Source organism: Phyllopteryx taeniolatus, chromosome 20 (genome assembly GCF_024500385.1).
Source record: "Phyllopteryx taeniolatus isolate TA_2022b chromosome 20, UOR_Ptae_1.2, whole genome shotgun sequence".
Classification (NCBI taxonomy): domain Eukaryota; kingdom Metazoa; phylum Chordata; class Actinopteri; order Syngnathiformes; family Syngnathidae; genus Phyllopteryx; species Phyllopteryx taeniolatus.
This window is the reverse complement of record NC_084521.1, coordinates 16596190-16611798: the sequence shown is the minus strand read 5'-3', so window position 1 is coordinate 16611798 and position 15609 is coordinate 16596190. Positions and strand designations below refer to the sequence as shown.

General features: G+C 46.5%; 1 protein-coding gene across 3 annotated transcripts; it reads right to left on the bottom strand.

Annotated features, from left to right (window-relative positions):
• Positions 1-123: 123 nt before the first annotated feature.
• LOC133470169 (uncharacterized) lies at positions 124-14901 on the bottom strand. 3 transcript variants are annotated; one of them, XM_061758218.1, is made up of 3 exons: positions 14764-14901; positions 12123-13059; positions 124-1595 (listed from the first exon to the last, which is right to left on the bottom strand). In XM_061758218.1, the coding sequence occupies exons 2-3, from the start codon at positions 12910-12912 to the stop codon at positions 706-708; spliced, it is 1680 nt and encodes a 559-aa protein (XP_061614202.1). In that variant the 5' UTR covers positions 12913-13059; positions 14764-14901; the 3' UTR covers positions 124-705. The 3 variants fall into 3 exon arrangements, with proteins under 3 accessions (XP_061614202.1, XP_061614201.1, XP_061614200.1); XM_061758217.1 differs by lacking the exon at positions 14764-14901 and adding an exon at positions 14643-14754; XM_061758216.1 differs by lacking the exon at positions 14764-14901 and adding an exon at positions 13154-14530.
• Positions 14902-15609: the final 708 nt, after the last annotated feature.

Below are 15609 nucleotides of genomic sequence, written 5' to 3'. Positions count from 1 at the left end.
CATTGTTGGTAAATACACAAGATATACTTATTGATAAAACACACGGAAAGTTATACCTGTTAATAAGATCATAGAAAAATGTGGTTAATAAATGTTGATAAAACACATAAAGATGTACAGTCGTTCCTCGCCATATCGATTTATTTCATCCATTCACTGTAACGGGACTGTAATGTTGAAAAAAATGACAGAATATCATCCATCCATCCATTTTCGGAGCCGCTTCTCCTCACGCGGGTGGCGGGCGTGCCGGAGCCGATCCCAGCTATCTTCGGGCGAGAGGCGGGGTACACCCTGAACCGGTCGCCAGCCAATCGCAGGGTAAATAGAAACAAACAACCGTCCGCTCTCACATTCGCACCTACGGGCAATTTCGAGTCTTCAATCAACCTAGCGCGCATGTTTTTGGGATGTGGGAGGAAAGCGGAGCGCCCGGAGAAAAAGCCACGCGGGCACGGACGGGGAGAACGCGCCAACTCCACACAGGCGGGGCCGGGATTTGAACCCCGGTCTTCAGAACTGTTCTGTGAGGCAGACGAGCTAACCATTCGCTTACAGAATATGAATTTAGTGAATAAACCTTGTTGATAAAACATACGCAAAAATGTCGCTGTTGGACAGCCGTGCCATGGTTTTGTCTTTGACAGGGGCCGTCGTCAGCCGTCTCAGGGCCCAAAGACGCCTGCCCCGCCGCGACGTCTCTGCTCACGCCAAACCGAGACTATTGGCATTGTAGGGGTCGTCCTCACGGAGAAACGTAACCAACATCTCGCAAGCGGGTGCGCCGATGTTCATGACCGTGGAGAGGAGGAGCCGCGCCTTGTGGCCTCGATCCGTGACGCCGGTAATCGCTGCTCTGTCAACCTCGCCGAGAACACGGGCCTGAAACAGGCGGTCCACCAGACGATCCAGGACCGGCATCGATACCTGCCTGATGAACTCGGACCAAACGTCTCTCAGATCTTCAACCAAGGGTCCGGGCCGCCTCTGCGCCGCTCGTACCAAAGGAACCACGGCGCCCCAGACGCAGTCCACGCCATTCTGTTCCGTCAGGGTCAGATGGATTGATTCCAGGTCGCCAAATCGAAATATTTGGAACGTCGGATTGTAGTTGTGAGACATTTCGTAAAAAGTCCCACTGTCCGGTTGAATAAGTACCGAGTTCGGTTCCATCCTGCTGGCCAGCGTGTACTGCCGCCGCGGGACCAGGATGCAGTCCGAGATCGTCTCGATGAACCTCTCGTTGCAGTTGTTTCTGGCCCTCTGGCGCCGGAACGCGTCCAGCACCACGTTCTCCGGGATTAAAAACACCTGGATGGACGGCACAGTGGGGTCCACGAAGATGGCCACCATGGCTCGGACGGCGACGAGAGGGGCGTCCTCGTCTCTCATGAGCCCGAAGGCGGAGCAGCCCGAGATGTCGGCAATGACGTGAGTCACGGTGGTCTCCATGGGGGCGATCAGCTCCAGGCCCTCGCCGCTCACGTGGCCTACGGACAGGCGGCGGCCCCGCTCATCCGCCGACAGGATCTCGCAGTGCGGAAGGTGAAGTTGCCGCACTGTCAGACGCTCGCACTCGATGTGGAAGAGCGGGCCTGTGTGCGGAAAGACGTGTTTTGACTTACTTTTACTTTGAATTGCAAAAACGATACTAGTTAGACACAGTGGTTCTACTGGTGCCCTGAATCATCTTACTAGTGAGGACAAAGTGTGTACTAGTGCATGGACCTCCGATGGATATGAAGGACCCGGATTCAGTTACCATATGTTAAATATATTCTAGAAGTTATCATTTATTTGCTTCGCTTGCATTAGTATGATGGACAATATTAGATGTTTCGCCTTCAAAAAGAAGACTCAGCATCATCCGATGGAAGGGCGCCTGGACCAAGGACGTGATCGGATGTGGTCGGGTCGTGACAGGTGTTGGTCCAATAGTTTGTGTTGTGTCTTATTGCTTAGAATACTATGTCTGGGAAAAAACCCTCTTATTATCAAATATTTTGTGTTGTGTCTTATTGCTTAGAACATTATGATTGTAAATCCCTCCTATTTCAAATAAATGCAGGAGCGAGGGGGGGGGATTGTTGAGAGCGTGTTGAGAGGCTGTGATCTGAACAATCTCCCATACGCCCTCCTCATGAGAAAAAGAAACCAGCGTCTTCATTCCTTTTGTGTCTATTATAATGTTGGGTAAGATTAATCTAACATAAATTGGTCCTTCGAGCCGGATGTCAACACACCCGAAGATTCCAGTTGTGGAGCCGACATCCAGTTAAGAGACCGTGGCCACGGCATTTGAGACCCTTTCCGGGACTGGTCTTCGGACTTCTCAACTGGGATCTGGAGGTTGACGACAATCCACAGGATTGAAGACGACTTTGGTGAGTTAAATTTTAAAATATTTTTTAGGAAAAAGGAATAAAAGAGTGAATGAATTGCGCGACGAAGAAGTCTGCGGCAGAATAAACCTTGTGTAATACTAGTCACTGGCAAGTGGTCAAGATGGACGACGGAATCCGATAAAATCCGTGGGGACGGCGGAGTCCTGTACGTACTTAAATTCCGTATTTCTATGTTTCTGTGTTTTCGTGTGTTTATAAAAACGTTATTAATATCGTGTGTATGTGTAAAAGTATGAATGTATAAGACGGGATTGTAAGTGACAACTGAGTTTGGAAGCAAAGGCAAGAATTCTCCGCCCCAATTAGGGTAGAAGCTTGAGAATTGCCAGAACTCAGACATGAATTGTCACCCTGTCATTTTTGAATAAAGTCAGTATTTAGGTCACTCTAGGTGCAAATGAACTGACTTCCAAATTCACAAAAATGGGAAATAACAACAATAAACCGGATCCAAAAATAGGCCTAACATGTAAAGATTGGAAATATGTTCAACTCCAAAACCCTTCCAAAATAGAACATTTAAACACGTGGATAACCAAATACGGTTTCGCTGGCCAGCTAAATTCGCAAAAAATAGTGAAACTTCAAAACGAAATAAAGTGTCGACACAAAAATGATATATCACAAATACAAAAAGATGGATTTGACGACTTACTCTTCTGGTTAAACATGGCGTCAAAAAGAGAAAAAGGAAGGGAGAATAAGAAACACTTAACAAATGAACAAAAAGAGCAGGAAGGTAGACATCAAAATATGTTGTTTCAAAGACAGGAAGATGACGAGACAGGACCAATAATAAGAACTAGCGAGAAAAAGATAATTGAAGAAAGTTGTAAAAAAAGTAAGGAAACAAAAGCATCAGCACCATTGTACCCGGTTTTGCCACCTCGTGAACTTCCTCCAACTCAAGAGGCACAAACACAACGAATTTTACGATCGGGAGGGGTACAAATGAATTGGTCTAAAACTATGGGAGAAACATTTTCTCCCACTCCCAAAATAACAAATATAACCTCAGACGAGGGAGATATGGATTTATTTCCGATGATTGAAGTGGCAAATCCAAATGTACAAGAAGATCGCAGAGAAACTCTTTTGGTCTATAGGACCTGGACTAATGAGGATGTGAAAAAGGCCGTAGCCGGCATCACACCTTACAAAGTAGACATTGTCCAGTTTGTTGAGGAAATAGAAAATCTTAGACAATCTTATCATTTAAATGGGACAGAGACTCAACAAGTTTGGATGACGGCAATGGGGCCTGATTGGCATCTTTGCCGAGGGGCTTGGGACCCAAAGCACCATGGTGTTATAATGCCACATGATGACAAAGAATTACAATATAGAGTTAGGGGTTTGATAGAGAGAACCACAGCCAGGTTCCGCAAAAGAGCAAAATTACATGGAAATTAATAGGGTGAAACAAAAGGATGACGAACTTTTTGAAGAATATAGAGTTAGAATGACTGCTTGTTTTAAAGCAAACAGCGGCTTGAATGACGATGCTAGTCCTCAGGGCCCTTACCAACAGCAGTTCAAAAATGCTTTACATGCGAATTCAAAAGAACACATTAACAGATGGGTAGATAAACATTGGATAAACCTAGCAACTGGCCCACTGGAGGAATATGTTAATCATGCCCTCCACACAGAGAGAGTGTTAGAGAAAAAGAAGGGAAAAAAATGGATGTCTTCCTCGACGAAAGAGCAGAAATATACTATCAAGGCAGAGAAAGAGATCATTTTAGGGGACGCGGCAGAGGCCGTTGGAGAGTAAGAAATGATAGAAATCGAAATTATTGTGATAAGAACATCTGTTGGTGCTGTGGAAAAAAAAAAGGGCACATTGTGCGTGATTGCCCTAATAAAAATAAAAGAGAATACGGACAAACTACTGCATGACTAAGCCAGCCTGCTTCCCAACTCAACAAATCCTCCTGTGTAAACATTACAGAGAATGAGGAGGTGGATTTCAATTTACAGGACATTCTGAGTTTGGACACTGAAAAACCTGAAATAACTTTATCAGTAAATGGTAAACAAATGACATTTCTTTGCGATACAGGGGCATGTAGGACTGCATGTCGGGAAAAGATTCCAGGTTCCAGATTATCGGGACATAAGGCACTAGTGAGATCTGCAAATGGACAAATTACTTTTGCCATGGAACTTGAGCCTGTGTGGATTAGAGACCCACAGGGAAAAACTTGTAGAATGCCCATTTTCGAAGTCCCGGAGTGCCCTGTGAATTTGTTGGGAAGAGATGGCTTATTCCAATTAGGACTTGTACTCATTCCATCATCAAATGGAAATATTGTAGTGAAACGAAAACATGAATTAAAGAGAGAGGACCTCTATTTAACACTGGAAAACAAAGAAAATACATTCTATTACACAATCGATATCACAAACAAACCACCGTCAAACATGGGGAAGGCCCTAGTGTCTGCAGCCTTGCAGCTTATCACAGAATTTGAAGATCAAAAACAATGTGATCAGCTGCATATAATTCTGTGGTACAATAACACACAAGGGCCAGACCTAGAATATGAAAACAAGTTACGACATGCGACACCTAATGAGATTACTGTAGATTATCTATACTCAGATAATGAAGCAAAAGTCGCGGCAGGAATTATTTTACCAGACAAAAAATTAAAGGAACTGTATAAAAATACAAGTGTCCCACATGTTTCGTTGTGCAAAGATTATGAGTCACAATGGAAACATATGGGAACATTAGTAAAACAAGGACAAGAGACAGATGATTGGCAGCAAATAGAAATAGAAAACAAACTGGAATACAGTGCATCAACTGGTCTAATTAGGGAAGGCGGTGTTTTGGACAATACAGGTTGATGAAGGGAAACACATGCAACCTGTTTGATGAGACCAAATGATTCTCACTGAAATTGATGAAGAAACATTGAAAAAAGTCCCCAAAGAATTATGGTCCACGGGACCATTTGATATAGGCCTTATTAAAGGGGCTTTACCAGTACAAATTAGACCCAAAACAGAATATAGACCAGGGATTCGTCAATATCCGTTAAAAGCAGATGCACATGAAGGAATCAAACCAGTAATTGAAGCACTAATTAAGGCAGGAGTTATAGTGGATTGTCCAGATTCACCATGTAACACACCCATTTTTCCCGTAAAAAAGGCCCCACCTTCAGTGGGTTGGCGAATGGTGCAAGATTTACAGGCAGTCAATTCTGCAGTAATTCAGAGAGCAGCATGCGTACCAGATCCACACACATTGTTCAATTCATTGAAACCAAGCGCTAAAGTGTTTACAGTGGTAGACATAAGTAATGCTTTCTTTTCTATACCAGTAGAAAAGAACAGTCAATTTTGGTTTGCATTCACATTTGAAGGGAAAAAATACACATTTACTAGATTGCCACAAGGTTACTGTGAAAGTCACAAATAATGAAAACAAGCATGTCTAAATTCACTCCCCCAGGAGGGAGCCAAATTTGACTTTATGTGGATGACGTGCTGCTGGCATCTCTAGATAAAGACACATGCATCAAAGATTCATTGGCCTTACTGAATCATCTAGCAGGAGAGGGACATAAAGTTAACAAAAAGAAATTACAATGGTGTAAAAAACAAGTCAAATATCTAGGCCATAATTTAAGTGAAGGAGGAAGGACTATATTAGAAGACAGAAAAGCTATAGTTTTAAAAGCCCCTAAACCACAGACAAAGAAACATATGATGTCATTTTTAGGTCTGACAAATTATTGTAGAGCATGGATTCCAAACTATGCAGAAATTGTTGCACCATTGTCAAAATTGATGTATGAAACAAACCTTAAAATGACATCACCTATTCAATGGAATACAGAGGCAGAAAAGGCCTTCGGTGACATTAAACAACATTTGGTGTCCAGCACTGCGCTGGCCCTTCCAAATTATGATAAACCATTCATTCAAATGGTAGATTGCAAAAACTATTACATGACCTCCGTACTTACACAACAATACGGTGATAAGCTAAGACCAATAGCTTATTTTTCGACTAAATTAGACAACGTGACATGAATATGAATAATGAATTATTTCCCCTCCGCGGTTCCGAATCGGGGCACTCGCCGTGTTTTTAGGGAACTCTATATTCTTCTGGTGGGAGCAGTCATTGTGAAGACTTGGGGATTCGGCCGTGTGGGGGATGCCGCTGCCGTCGTCCCTTCCTTCATACCTCAGTGCGGTGGCCTTGGCTGTCCTAAGTCTTTTCCCTCCGTAAAAAAAAAAAATTCCCTACGCGGTTCCGTTGCGGGGCACTCGCCGTGTTTTTGTGGAACTCTATTCTGCTCGAGGGAGCAGTCATTGTGAAGACTTGGGCTTCGGTCGTATCTTGTCTCCCTTTGATTTTTTTTTGCCTTCACCACGACACTCGGGCCGGCATGGGGGGGGGGGGGGGGGGAGCGCAGCGTGAACATAGCCCTCCCTACCGACCCTTACCCCGACCGAATGGCACTCGTGACCCGCCCTTGGGGGGCCCCCGCCGGCCGGCCGGCCGGCCCTGCGCCGGTGTCGGTGCGGGCGGGCGGTTCCCCCAGCCTGCGGGTTCGCCTCGTCGTTCCCGGCCCTCCGAAGGTGGCGCTCTCGCGTTCACCCTAGGTTAGGCCGGGGCTCCAAGGCGAGACCGAGACGCTCCGTCTCCCGACGCACAGCGGTCCTCCTCCGGTGCCCGCCGCCCGCTGGCGTCTGCCGTCCGTTGACCCTCGCGCGGCGGGCCTCCCGGCGAGCGCGCACCCTCTCTCAGCCAGCCCCCGGACGGACGAGCGCGGGCTCTAACGGTCCGCCTCTCCAGCTTCCAGCCGTCTCAGTCGCGGCGGCCGCCGTGAAAAGCGGTCGCCGACCGGCCGGTGGGGTGGGCGTTTTGGCAGGCAGGCCGGCCGGCAGGCAGGCAGGCAGGCCGGTGCGGAGCCCTCCCCGGTTCCGCCGCCGCCGCCCACCGCCGACCACCGCCACCACCGACCACCACTGCCGAGGCTACCTGGTTGATCCTGCCAGTAGCATATGCTTGTCTCAAAGATTAAGCCATGCAAGTCTAAGTACACACGGCCTGTACAGTGAAACTGCGAATGGCTCATTAAATCAGTTATGGTTCCTTTGATCGCTCCGCCGTTACTTGGATAACTGTGGCAATTCTAGAGCTAATACATGCAAACGAGCGCCGACCTCCGGGGACGCGCGCATTTATCAGACCCAAAACCCACGCGGTGCGGGGGACCCCCCGCCCTCTCCGGAGAGCGGGGCCCCGCCCGAGCCCCTTTGGTGACTCTGGATAACCTCGAGCCGATCGCCGGCCCCTCGTGGCGGCGACGTCTCATTCGAATGTCTGCCCTATCAACTTTCGATGGTACTTTCTGCGCCTACCATGGTGACCACGGGTAACGGGGAATCAGGGTTCGATTCCGGAGAGGGAGCCTGAGAAACGGCTACCACATCCAAGGAAGGCAGCAGGCGCGCAAATTACCCACTCCCGACGCGGGGAGGTAGTGACGAAAAATAACAATACAGGACTCTTTCGAGGCCCTGTAATTGGAATGAGTACACTTTAAATCCTTTAGCGAGGAACCATTGGAGGGCAAGTCTGGTGCCAGCAGCCGCGGTAATTCCAGCTCCAATAGCGTATCTTAAAGTTGCTGCAGTTAAAAAGCTCGTAGTTGGATCTCGGGATCGAGCCTGACGGTCCGCCGCGAGGCGAGCCACCGTCTGTCCCAGCCCCTGCCTCTCGGCGCCCCCGGGATGCTCTTAGCTGAGTGTCCCGCCCGGGGCCCGAAGCGTTTACTTTGAAAAAATTAGAGTGTTCAAAGCAGGCCGCGGCCGCCGGAATACCGCAGCTAGGAATAATGGAATAGGACCCCGGTCCGATTTCCGTGGGTTCCCCCCCCCCCCCCCCCCCCCCCCAACCGCCCGGTAGCCGCCCTGCCCCGGCGTCGAAGCCGCGTCGGCTCTCTCGCGTCAGCGGGAGGTCATGAATTATTTAAGCACTATGTAAAGACATTATTCCAAGATATGGCATACCTGAAACCATTTACAGCGACAATGGGACTCATTTTGTAAACCAAATAATTCATCAAATAGGAACCATGTTCCACATCAATTTAAAAAACCATTGTGCTTACCACCCTCAGAGTGCAGGTCTAGTGGAAAGAATGAATGGGACAATAAAAAATAGACTGAAAAAATGTATGGAAGAGACAGGAAGGTCATGGACACAGTGTCTTGACCTCGTTAAAATGTACATCAACATTACAAGCACCACAGGTTTAACACCTTACCAAGCGTTGTTTGGAAGACCTTATAGACGTCCGTTGTTTAAACAAAAATGGGAACTTGATGACGAAACAAACTTAGCTGATTACATGAGAAAGTTGTTAGAGAAACAAAATGTTTTAAAAGAATCTGCTAAAAGTAAATATGTTTCCCAGCAGGAAACCAAGTTGGTTGGACCGGGAGACTGGGTCCTAATTCGAAGCATCAAAAAGAAGCACTGGCATTCAGCAAAGTGGGAAGGACCGTATCAAGTGTTATTGACAACTCCAACAGCCCTAAAAGTAGCAGAAAGAAACACGTGGGTTCATTTAACACACTGTAAAAGACACTTTTCAGCTGAGTACTCAAATAGGGAAGGTGAGCAAAAGTCTGATAACAAAGCGGGAGTAGATGTGTAAATTCTGAAAACGCTTGCTGGTTGGTCAGTGAAGAAAAAAGACACCGACCCGTTTAGTGAGAACTCAGCAGAATGTCACACCCACATTGGTTACGACATTTGATATGTGGATACGTAGTAATTTCGGCTAATATGGTGTTGGTTATGTTTTTGTGGTACATGGGACGTCCCACCCTCAATGATAAAACCCATTTTTTGGATGGAAAATCACCTAGCAACTGGACCAATATGACGAACCCAATAATAAAAAAAATTGAATCATTAACTCGTGTCAAAAGGGGTACAACTGATGATCAAGATTGTGGGCATGGCCTCCAAACACGGCAAAAGGGTTTAATATTTTGTGCCCCCCAAAATCAAGCTGCTTTAATCATAATTCCATATGCGGCTCTCACAAATGACGCTCAAGAGAATGGGCAGAATTGGGGATTTAGATATGACTGGTATGCAACTATAGGCTTTAAATGGGAAGACCTTATTGGTGAAACAGGTTATGATTGGTCCAGTTGGTCAAAAAAAAACAACAGCAAAAGAACATAGAAAGAAATTTAACTTAAGCAAAACGGTCCATAGTTTAATATTGAAATACGAATCAAATCAACCAATGTGTTTGACGGTGAGCTTGTGGGCCTATTCTGGCGGAAAAGATCCCCACTTCCAAGTAGCTTCCATTGTGTTATGGGAACCGTGTTAAACCAGAAATGCTATTGAAAACTTCAAAGAAAGGTGGACAAATTTTAATGATTAACAACATAACTACTGATGATTGGTTCCTTGTTGTCACAGGAGTTTCAGGACAAAATAACAATTGGTTACTATTGGTGGAACAGGCAGCAAATGTAACGAGAAAAGATTGTGTTGTTTGCATGGGTCCCAGGCCTTTGTTGCGCATAGTTCCGGCACAAATATCACAAGATTGTATTATTCCATTCATGAACGCTACTGTACCAACTGAGAGGTGTGAATCATGGGATCCTCTATATCCCGTAACAGAAGCAGATAAACACAAACCGATGTTTTCTACTTTAGTAGCACCAAATAATTTCACTTGTATAAACATGATTAAAAAAGGGAAAAAAAATGAGGACCACTGAACGACACACAGTGTAAAGTAATCTTCAAAGTCAAACCAAATTTTGTGCCAGTGGCACGGAGCGACATCTGGTGGTGGTGCGGAGATGATAGACTGTTTGATAGATTACCTAAAGATAAATCTGGATTATGCGCTATTATTACTTTGATATTGCATGTGTCAGTATACCCTATTCCTGTTCAAAATTTAATGGAAAGGACACCAATGTTTTTGTCCAATCTAGAACATAGACAAAAAAGAGATTTGTCCTGGCAGGGGCAAAATAATCCAACATACATAGACGCCATAGGAGTTCCTCGTGGGGGTTCCTAATCAATACAAATTGGCTGACCAAGTTGCAGGAGGATTTGAGTCTTTCATATGCTGGTGGTGTACGATGAATAAAAATGTTGATAGGATAAACTACATCCACTTCAATGTACAGAGATGAGGAAATTGGACTCAGAGTGGGTTGGAAGCTGTGCATGAGCAGCTCAAGGCTACCTCTTTAATGACGTTCCAGAACCGCATAGCTGTCGAGAGGGAGGTGTTTGCGGTATGTTTGGAGAACAATGTTGTACATACATTCCAAACAATACTGCTTCGGATGGCAGCTTGACCAGAGCCATCGATGGTCTACGGACCCTCAATCACAAGATGAAGAACCACTCTGGGGTGGACACTTCTTTGTGGGACAGCTGGATGGACGTTTTTGGTAGATATAAAACCCTAATTTCACCAATATTGATATCAATTGCTGTTTTTGCAGCCATTCTGACATTATGTGGATGTTGTTGTATCCCATGCATTCGGGCATTAATCAGTAAATTAATCACCACAGCCATAACCCCCATGGCGAATCGTATGGAGCTTATGTATCCATTACTGTATGATGATAATGATGATTATGATGATAATGATGATTTTGCTTTAACTGATTTGTTTCCTGATACAGATGATTACGATATTTAAACTACAACATTCATATATGACAAGTTTACTCTGAGTGTAAATGTATTTGTTTCATAAAAATGATTCTACAGTTAAAAATCGAAATGAAGTGACTGTAAGATGATATGAGAATTTGTGCAAATACATGATAAACAGGAGGGAAATGTTAAATATATTCTAGAAGTTATCATTTATTTGCTTCGCTTGCATTAGTATGATGGACAGTATTAGATGTTTCGCCTTCAAAAAGAAGACTCAGCATCATCCATGGAAGGGCGCTTGGACCAAGGACGTGATCGGATGTGGTCGGGTCGGGACAAGTGTTGGTCCAATATTTTGTGTTGTGTCTTATTGCTTAGAATACTATGTCTGGGAAAAAACCCTCTTATTATCAAATATTTTGTGTTGTGTCTTCCATCCATCCATTTTCTGAGCCGCTTCTCCTCACTAGGGTCGCGGGCGTGCTGGAGCCTATCCCAGCTGTCATCGGGCAGGAGGCGGGGTACACCCTGAACTGGTTGCCAGCCAATCGCAGGGCACATAGAAACAAACAACCATTCGCACTCACAGTCATACCTACGGGCAGTTTAGAGTCTCCAATTAATGCATGTTTTTGGGATGTGGGAGGAAAGCGGAGTGCCCGGAGAAAAGCCACGCAGGCACGGGGAGAACATGCAAACTCCACACAGGCGGGGCCGGGGATTGAACCCGGGTCCTCAGAACTGTGAGGCTGACGCTCTAACCAGTCGGCCACCGTGCCGCGTGTTGTGTCTTATTACTATCAAATATTTTGTGTTGTGTCTTATTGCTTAGAACATGATTGTAAATCCCTCCTATTTCAAATAAATGCAGGAGCGAGGGGGGGGGATTGTTGAGAGCGTGTTGAGAGGCTGTGATCTGAACAATCTCCCATACGCCCTCCTCATGAGAAAAAGTAACGAGCGTCTTCATTCCTTTTGTGTCTATTATAATGTTGGGTAAGATTAATCTAACACCATACCTGCGGGCCTCTTGCGGTGGCCGGCCAGGAGGTCCGGGTCCCAGGGGACCACGCTGTAAAGCACGTCCCCTTCCCCGTCCACGTCGAAGACCAGACCCGTGGCCGTGCACTTGTAGCGGCCGGCTCCGGGGCATTGCAAGCGGTACGTTTCCTTGGGTCCCCCCAAGGTGATGTCCGGCGTGAAGTGCTCAAAGTCCACGAGGAACAGGTCCGGTAAGCTGGCCGACGGCCTCACGCTCTGGCTGGTATCCCCTTGTCCGAGCGAACTGCAGCTGTGAGAGCGAGGCGGGCGGGACCGGGACCGGGAACGGGTTCCGGTCCATCTGCTCCGGTTCGAGTAGCGGACGTGAGGATAGGCCGGGACGGTGTAGGTCGCCGGCTGCTGCTCCTCCTTCGGTTGCGTCTCCAAGCGGACCGCGTGTTGGATGGTTTTGGGAGGAGGCCCGGTTAGGGCATCTAAGCTGGTAGCAGAGATTTTAGGCACATTGATGGGACATCGATGGGGGGTAAGTGGCTTGGAGATTTGTGGATCTACTGACTCAGCAAAGGCAGCTTCTGACCGCTCTGACTCTGCAAAGACCTCGTCGTCTCGCTGGTTATCGGCTTCCGAGGGCCGAAAGCTGACGTTGACGACGCACAATGCCAAACGCTTCATCATTTTGGACAGCCAGCTGAGAAATGAACTTCTTTTTGGTCTGATCTGTTCCAAACCAATTTGGGTGACACCCAGGCAGCGAGCACGATGGTCCAAAATGCCCAACGTGACATTTGGTACCGACAGCCGCTTCATCTGCACGACTCCTCGCTGACGTTCCTTTGACTCCAGACTCTCCCGCAGAGCCTCTCGGATTTTGTCCTCTCCCAACTTCGGTGTCGACACGACGTCCACCGACCGGGATGTTTGTACGATCCCCCGGCGGCTCTCGTCTTCTTCAGCCTGAAACAAAAACAAAAAGCAGCTCACGACTTGGACTTCACCCGTCCAGCACAGCGACGATGACTTTAGGCTACACAGCGGCTCCTTGACTTACGAGTGCCCCGACTTGCGATCTTCTCGAGTTACGAGCTATCGCTTGCTTAGTTTGTTCCTTTGTGAAGAGAGCCAAATTTTGAATTAGAAGCGAGCTTGAGCTACGCAACCGGTACCGGGAAACATGATTCTGGGTCGGGGTGATTAATAGGTAGAAAGAAAGTCCCGTGACCCAATAAAGAGAGAACGAAGCTTTTGAAGGGGCCAGGTCGGAGGACCTTACTGTCCTGCTCTGTGTTGTTGTTTCCATTTGTTTCATGGGTTCATGTCTTGTCTTGCTCGTGAGGTTTTTCTTTCCACCTGCTCTCGTTATCCCCGTTCCTTGCGTCTACCGGTCTAATCAGCTCCCTCCAGCCGCTCGTGTTTTGTCCAGGTGTGCCTTGTTGTCTCGTCAGTTAGCTTGTTCTTCATTTTCAGGACTTTGTCGAGAACTATCTGCCTGCCCCCTTTGCAGAATTGTCACCGTAGCAGATTCCTGCTTGCTCTATTCGTCAAGTTGCTCGAGGACTCTGCATGGTTTGCACAACGGCCATTGCATCAGCATTAGCGCATGACCGCTAAACTCCGATTGCTCAGTGACTCTCAGTACCGTGTTTTGATGTCTCGAAAGTCATTTTTTCTCAAAATGGTTTTCTGTTGTCGTACTCGAGCGGCTCCAACGAGCGGAGACAAATTCCTTGTGTGTTTTGGACATACTTGGCAAATCAAGAGGATTCTGCTTCTGATTGTTCCCAACCTTCCCACAATGGGAAATATTTGGGACCTTGCGTTCAGTTCAAAACTTTCTTCTTCACCAAAATACTCAACTCAAAGTAAAAAGTACCTGACCAGTACAATTGAAACAGCAAACAGTCACTTCAATCAATCAATAAACAGTTCCTCTGTTACATTTAACAGAGGAACTGTTCCGTTACATGACATTCGAGAGAACAAAGTAAATGCCCACCTTGTTTTTTACGTTTAGGTTTTCAGACAATACAGTACTATTTTGCTCGATTGAAAGCGCAGCATAAATGCTTTGGGCGTTCTGGAACGGATTATTGACATTTCAATTCATTTCAACGGGGAAAAATGGATTTGATATGGGCCAAGTAAATTGAGCCATAAGCTTGTCCATGGAACAAATGAAACTCCTTGGTCGAGGAGATGTTCTGGCTCGCGGTCGCTTGATGACCTTTTCCTCAAGTCGTCTTGAACTTTGAATTGAATACAGGATGCGGACGGCAACCGCGGCGACGTTGACCCGAGCGTCCGATCCCCGCCGACGGCGTTCACATCTTAACTAACCCCTTGAACGCTCTCCAATTTTGGGGTCCGTCTTAAGGCTTCTCCCCTGACTTCGGCCAACAAGTGGACTGTACGCCCCGTCGCACGTAGAAACAAGCATTCACGCTCACGCATCAGAAAAAACAACCAATTATGAGCTCGTACTAGGGTGCCGCAGTTGTTTTCCAAAACCTTCCCCTTGAGACGGCCTCCAATTGTCTCACCATTGAAAACAAAGCGTGTACTACCACTCCTACTGGAACATGGACCATTGAGCGCACCAGTAGGATACGGGCTAAAATGCTTGCAAGTGGCGAGCGCGATTGATGCGTCGAAGCGACTCACCTGTGGCGTGCGTTTGTCGAGTTGTCTTGGTTGAGGTGTGCGTGCGTGCGTGCCGTGTCATTTATCTCCTCCTGTTCCTGTTCTACCTGAAACTGCTCTCAGGACAGATGGTATGTGCATGTTTTCTGTGCTGTCATCATTCTTTCAATTTTACCACCACTCGAAGGCAGTGATTCCCAAAGACGTGAATTAGTGTGCCGGGAGAGATGAATCACCTCATGATTCATTTCACTCCAAATAATGCCCAGTATCTTTGTTTATCCATCTATGTCAGTGACGTACGGTGACCGCGACAGACCAATGAAAGAACCCGTTTATCCAGCTGGAATAATAGTCGAGCTTTGCGTTCAACGAAACGGGCCCAAATGTCGACACACCGAGTGGGAAACATTTGTGAGGAAATGGAATTCAATGAAATACACAAAATCCAAAAAAGGATTTCCATATCTAGGATTTCATTTTTGTGACACTTTTGTTTGGCGGTGCCCTTTCTACTATCTGACTTGGCTCAAGGAAGTTTGGGAAACGGCGCTTTGAAGGCCAGACAACATCGAACCCTTGCAGGGGGTTGAAATCCACATTTGCGCATCCTTTTCTTTCACTTTGATTTATCCCGGTAAGGAAACTGGGAAGAGATTTTGGCAGCAGGCTGCACAGTAAAACTAAGCAAAATACAGAGTTACATTATATGAAATAATGACATGGTAGCACATGGTGAAAAAAGAAGGGTTCAAAACAGAATCCCTCACTAACGTTTTAAACGAGGATAATGAGACAAACGAGGCGACTTTTATTATTTGTTGCACAACGTTCCAGTCGGAAAATTGAAAAGATCGACTGAAAGTA